General features: G+C 58.4%; 1 protein-coding gene across 3 annotated transcripts; it reads left to right on the top strand.

The window, feature by feature from the left end:
- Positions 1 to 2832: 2832 nt before the first annotated feature.
- On the top strand, positions 2833 to 4593 carry PSMG3 (proteasome assembly chaperone 3). 3 transcript variants are annotated; one of them, XM_027527578.1, is made up of 3 exons: positions 2833 to 2875; positions 3419 to 3667; positions 4126 to 4593. In XM_027527578.1, the coding sequence occupies exons 2-3, from the start codon at positions 3452 to 3454 to the stop codon at positions 4276 to 4278; spliced, it is 369 nt and encodes a 122-aa protein (XP_027383379.1). In that variant the 5' UTR covers positions 2833 to 2875; positions 3419 to 3451; the 3' UTR covers positions 4279 to 4593. The 3 variants fall into 3 exon arrangements, with proteins under 3 accessions (XP_027383379.1, XP_027383378.1, XP_027383377.1); XM_027527577.1 differs by lacking the exon at positions 2833 to 2875 and adding an exon at positions 2913 to 2999; XM_027527576.1 differs by lacking the exon at positions 2833 to 2875 and having other exon boundaries at positions 3043 to 3667.
- Positions 4594 to 6000: the final 1407 nt, after the last annotated feature.

The following is a 6000-nucleotide window of genomic DNA, read 5'->3' as shown; positions in this document are numbered from 1 at the left end:
TCACTTTCTCCTAATCTTTCCCTTGGTGAACTGGCTGCAAAAAAGCTCAAAACACAAGGTTTCTCTTGACTTTTATGTCTGTCTTGATCATTTTTTGCAGACAAGCCTTTTTCTTTCATGCCACCAGAAATCACTGTGCAAGGAGCATGCTTCATTTGACATAACTTGGATTGTGCACGGAGTTATCAAACCCTGAGAAAAAGCAGTAAGGATAGGCGGGTGCCACCCAGGGCTTCCCAGGTGGCTCAGGGGTAGTCTGCCTGCTAAGGCAGAAGGCACAGTTTCAATCCCTGGGTCAGGAAGACCCCCTGGAGGAGGAAATGACAACTCACCCCGGTATTCTTGCCTGGGAAATCCCATGGACAGAGGAGTCTAGTGGGCTACAGTCCATGGGGTCGCAGAGCTGGACATGACAACAGGGCTTCCTAAGGGGTTAAGTGATGTAGACAGGCCTGGCCGGGGGGAGTCCGCCGTGACAGGCCGTCAGGAAGACGGACAGGTTCCTCAGGGGTGTTCATCTCTCCAGGGAGAGGCTCAAGACTCTGATTACTGCAGGGTCAGCACAAGACCCTCCTCTGCCAACACCACTTCAGCTCAGAGAGAGAGATGTGTGCAGGGCGTGTGGGGGGCTCTCAGACCCCTGGGGGGACTAGAAGTTATCCTGCTTCAGGACAGCACTGCCCCTGCTCTTCCCCTTTACCTGGGCGAGCGCATCATGAGACCAGTAATCAAGGGTAAAATTCGGAAGGCCAGATTCCGCCCCTCTCAGCTGTGTGGCCTTGGGCGAGTCCGGTGAGCCTGAACCTACCATCTATATGACAGGGATGGTAACGTGTCTACTCAGCGGGGTTGAGATTAAACACGTTACTGCAGGAAAGCACTGAGCACAACTCCTGGCGCACACTAAGTGCCAGATAAATGCCAGCTGTCATCATGCCCTCGGCCGTGGACGGCTGGCCCAGAGGGGCTCGTGAGGGCAGAGGCGCCTGGCACACCACGAGGGGCTCAAAGGCCCTAGTCAGGGAGTTCCCGAGAGGTCCAGTGGTTAAGACTCCGCACTTCCAATGCAGCAGACGCGGGTTCAATCCCTGGTCGGGGAACTAAGGTCCCACATGCCACGTGGTGCAACCAAAAGCGGTCTCTACAACCTCAGTGACTCTCAAATATATGCATTTTGCTGTGTGGGCCTTCGTCGCCACCAGGACTTCTCTCTAGCTGCAGCGAGTGGCGGATACTCTCTAGCCGCAGTGCATGGGCTTCTCATGGTGGTGGCTTCTCTCCCTGTGGGTTTCGGAGCACAGGCTAAGAAGCTGTGCACAGGTGGAGCTGCCCCTCTGGATGTTGACTCTTTCCGGACCACGAATTGGACCTGTCTCCTGCCCTGACAGGCAGATTCTTTACCACTGAGCCCCCAGGGAAGCCCCCAAAAGATATTTTTTTTTTAAAAAAAGGCTTTTGTTACTGCCAGGCAGAGCATACTGACATTCTCTCCTAGACCAGACTACTCCCTGAACTGTTTTTTAAAAAATTCTCTGCCACAGTTTATTTAATCTTGGCTGCGCTGGGTCTTCACTGCAGAGCTTGGGCTTAGCGGCAGCATGTGGGGTCTCGTTCCCTGACCAGGAATGGAGCCCTGCGCTGGGAGCACAGTCTTATCCACTGGGCCACCAGGGAAGTCCCTCTGAACTCTTTCCCAACTAGGCACTCACTTTTGGACTTCTGTGGTATCTCTGCATTTTCCAGTCTTAGCAAGAACTGCCCCCCGACCCCATCCTGCATGTCTGGTAACCACCAATGTCTAACCAGCTCCTCATTCCCCACCGTCCCCCAGGTGGTCTGAGGCCACGTTGGCCTGCCTCCAGCAGGAATTCTGCTGGGTTTTCCTGCCTAGAAACCCCTCACCCCCCTTTCCTCTTAGTCATTTCCCACCCACTGACCCTATCCTGAACCTTGGCTGTAAATCCCCACTGGTTCCTGCTGCTCTAAGTGAAAAATGTCACCTGCTCTATCAGTAAGCACATGTTGCAGCCTACAAGCCGTCACATCACAGCTGCCCGACGGTGCACCCTGAGGGGACTCGGGTGAGAAAGCACGGGACGCTGGCCCCGGGAAGCTGAGGTGCACATCAAAGGAACGTAAGAAAGCGCTGAATTCCTGGAGATGCCTGGTTTTCCTGGATTAAGCAATCTTCTGACTTTCGGACTACCTGGTCTTTGTTGCAAACACCCTTATATACCCTGGCTCCGCCCTCACCTCTTCGGGGCAGTCCCTCAGCTATCCGAGATGCTGCGTCCTGGGCTTAAGTCCTCAGTTTTGTCCAAGGAATAAAACCTAACTCCCGACTTTTAGGTCGTGTGTTTTTTTTCAGTCAACAGGCATTTGGGTGAACCCAGAGGGCCCCACACTGAGGTCTCTTGCGCGCTACGTCAAGGGTCCTGACGGGGATGTTTTCGGCGCTTAAAGTGACGTCCAGCCCTGCTTTTCTCTCAGCTCCCCGTGCTTCCTTCAAGGTCCAGGAACCCAGGGCCAAGGGGCCAGAAACCCTGTTTCTGAGGTTCCTCAACCACAGAGCTGCAGAGTCTCCCTCAGGAGGGCGCGGGGACGCCCTTCTGGAGAAGTCAGACTCCCCTCGCCTGAGGGCCAGGTGCCGAGAGGCCCAGGGGTTGGTGCTGCAGCCCCTTTTCGCAAACATGGCGCCCAGCCCTCGCTGCCCGGGCGCGCGGAACCCCACAGCACAGAGCCCCGGGGCCGCAGCGGGAGCCGGAAGTCCCGCAGGCTGCACTTCCGGGGGAGGGGAGGGCTCGGCGCTCGCAGGGCGGGGCCTGTCGGGGGCGGGCCCGCGGAGCCTGCGTGCGTCACTTCCGGGCGCGGCGCGGTGAGCGCGGGCGGCATGGCGGGTGGCAGGGTAGTGGGCGTCCGGTGGGGCTGGAGCCGGGCGGAGAGGCTGGGCGCCCCCGGGGGCTCCGCCTGGCCCCCGCCGCCCTCGTCCCCGCGCTGTGGTAGGGGTGCTGCTGCTTCTGTGGGACCGACGGTTTCCTCAAACGCAGGAAACGATTAGTGGGCGGACCGGAGGGGCGGCGGAGGCGCGGCCCGCTGCTCTGCCGGGTTTCCGAACCTGCGGCGCCTACTCCCCCTGCGAGGGCGGGCCGCCGGCACTCAGGGAGGGCCCTCGGGGTGGGGCGGGGCCCTCGCGCGGGGAAGAAGAGTCCTCGTCTGCCTCCATCGGGAGCAGCATTCTTTGACATCTAGCCTGGGTACCTCTGTGTCTGAGTGAATCCAGAAAGTTCCGGGCGAATAAAGCTTGTGTGGGCGAACAGACAGGCTTTTGAATGGGCATTTCTCTTTTAATGCCAAATAGTGTTTATTCTGGAGCTCCCAGGCTATCTGCCATCGATTGATTTACTTTTTTTTTCTTAAGATAAATGTAAGGTGCCATCGAGCAGACTCCGCAATGGAAGGTAAACCCTTGCTGACGTCCAAGCAGAAGACTGCGGTGGTGTGCGGAGTCCCCACCCAGGTGGTCTGCACGGCCTTCAGCAGCCACATCCTGGTGGTGGTGACCCAGCTGGGGAAGATGGGTACCCTGGTCTCCCTGGAGCCCAGCAGTGTGACTAGTGACGTCGGCAAGCCTGTGCTGACCACCAAAGTCCTCCTTGGGAAGGATGAGGTAATGTGGCTGGGAAGGGCTCCCAGTGCCCGTACTTTGTCAGGATGTGGAGCATCTAGTAGGCAAGCGCACCCCTGTCCCCCCACCACCACAGCCCAGGGCAGCACTGCGCGGGCCCCGAAGATAATTGGAGGGCATCCACCTGCTGCATGCAGCCCATCAGCGTTTTATCAGACACACGCAGAGGTATTGGCTTTGTAATGCAAGCCTGTGCCACAGTTTGACCCCATCATAGTACCTCATGGTAGTGAGAGCCGTTCTGCCCCGTTCGGGAAAATCATCTGTGAGGTCTGACAGGCTTTCCCTCTGTGGACTCTCATGGCCCTTCCAGAGTAGAGAGAACCAGGAGAGAGAGGGGCCGGGAAGCTGGCCTGGCCTCCTGAGAGGCACTGTGTGAAGCCGTTAAGAAGAAAAAGGTTTCCTTCAGTTACAGTGGTCTTCCCCCCTTCCCTCTTCAGCCTCTCGTCCATGTCTTCGCAAAGAACCTGGTGGCATTTGTGTCTCAAGAAGCTGGGAACAGAGCCGTTCTTCTTGCCCTGGCCACGAAGGACAAGAGCATGGAGGCGGTGAAGGCCCTGCAGGAGGTGATCCAGGCGTGCCAGGTGTGGTGACCCTGGCGTGGCCACCCCTGCCATCCAGGAGGGCCATGCGGCAACTCAGACACCTTCGCAAGGATCTGAAGGTGCTCCTTTGGTTAGAAGCAGGAGCTCTCTGGCTGGAAGAAACAGATGCCTCGGGCTGGCCTTGGTTTGGAGGCTGACGGCCCCTGTGGAGGGACAGGAAGCGCGTCCTGAGAAGGTTGCGAGTCCTCCTCCCCAGGTCCAGAGCCTCACGTGTGTGAGAAGTGACGGATGAGCCATGGCCCTCAATTGTTGGGGGAAGTTTTTTTTATTGTTAAAAATAAATGCATATCCCCAAATACCTTACCATTCTTCTTAACAACGCTGAGAAATGTCAGGCACACGACATACGTTCATTGCAGTGAACAGCTGGGGGAAGGAAAATCTATTTGGCAAAAGCTCGATCTGAGGTTCACATGGTAAGACGGCTCCAGGAGCTGACTCTACTCCCTCCCTCATCCTGCTCCTCTTCCCGTGGCTTTTCTGATCCTTCCGTTGCCCAGACGCCGCTCGCGGCCTCGCGACGGGCTGGCACCCTAGCTTCCAGAGCCACGTGCTTAAATGCAGAGGGTAGAGGTGCATCCCCCCACCGACGCAGGTGCTCGTGGGAACGGCCGGGGTGCAGAAGCTCAAACTGGGACGTTAGGGGCTGTCGGGGACTGGTGATGGCGAGACCACGCTTCTGGTCTAAGCTGAGAAGGACTCGAGTGGGGTTGCTGAGCATGGGACAGAAGACAGCCTTGTTCAAAGGCTCGTTCCCTCAGCAGATGCCGGGGCCCCCGGGGAGGCACGTTCACAGCCCCTCAGGACCGTCGGGTAAACCCACAGGCACACACCAGCTGTGGGGTGACCCGGTGACCTGTGTCAGGAGGGCCAGGCAGTCGTACGAGGGTCCACCAGACTTCTAGAGCGGAGCAGATGCCCCTGTGTGGGGAGCTTCAGGGACCTGGGAGCCAGGCCCCCATCAGGGGAAACGGGCAGATCCATGCTGGGCAGCTCAGGGCTCTTCGGCGGCCACATCTGGCTGGGGGCTCTGGGTCCACCTCCCTGCTGCTCGCTCTCAGCCCTGGCCTTTCTCCTGAGAAGACCCTGCCTGGCGTCTGCACTTGGAGGGCCTGCACGGACGCTTTAAAGGCCAGAAAGCAGCTGACCAACAGGAGAAGGGAAAGGCCTGTCCACCCACACGAGAGGGCCCGAGGGGTGACACAGGTCACGGCAGGTGTGGGGACACAGACACCGGAGTAGAAGAGGTGTGTTGGGAGGTCAGCAGCACCTGGGAATGATGGGGGTCACAGCTCCTGGAGGACCGGCGCCTGGCCGGGCACACGGGGCGACGCGAGCACCGCTGGGCCGGAGCCGCCTCCATCCGTATCAGCCTGTAATTAGCACGCTTGTCGTCTAGGCATCAGACGAGTCTGGAAACGCTTCTCCTGCTTGGCCAGCCGGGAACCTGAACCTCGGGTCAGGCTCCAGCCTGGGGCTAAGTCCAGATTTGCAGCTTTGGTTTTCTGACTTGGCCCCTAAATGTACGAGAGGTCTGGTTCACCCTGCCTGTTGGTGAGCTCTGGGCTCACCCTTCAGTCCTGGTAACACGTTTAATCCTCCCGCCCACCCAATGAGGTCTACACAGCAGTTGAGGAAACAGAGGCACGCTGCCACCAAGCGGCAGGGCTGGGGTTTGAAGCAAGCAGAGGGCCCCGAGGGACGCCGTTC

The sequence above is a fragment of the Bos indicus x Bos taurus genome, chromosome 25, assembly GCF_003369695.1.
Source record: "Bos indicus x Bos taurus breed Angus x Brahman F1 hybrid chromosome 25, Bos_hybrid_MaternalHap_v2.0, whole genome shotgun sequence".
NCBI lineage: Eukaryota > Metazoa > Chordata > Mammalia > Artiodactyla > Bovidae > Bos > Bos indicus x Bos taurus.
Note: the sequence above shows the minus strand (reverse complement) of the source record. Positions and strands in the feature narration are given on the sequence as shown.

Coding starts and splice junctions, on each gene's coding strand:
- PSMG3 (XM_027527578.1), top strand. CDS start 3,452: ATGGAAGGTAAACCCTTGCTGACGTCCAAGCAGAAGACTGCGGTGGTG. Junction 3,668..4,125: donor TCCTCCTTGGGAAGGATGAG/GTAATGTGGCTG, acceptor TTCCCTCTTCAG/CCTCTCGTCCATGTCTTCGC.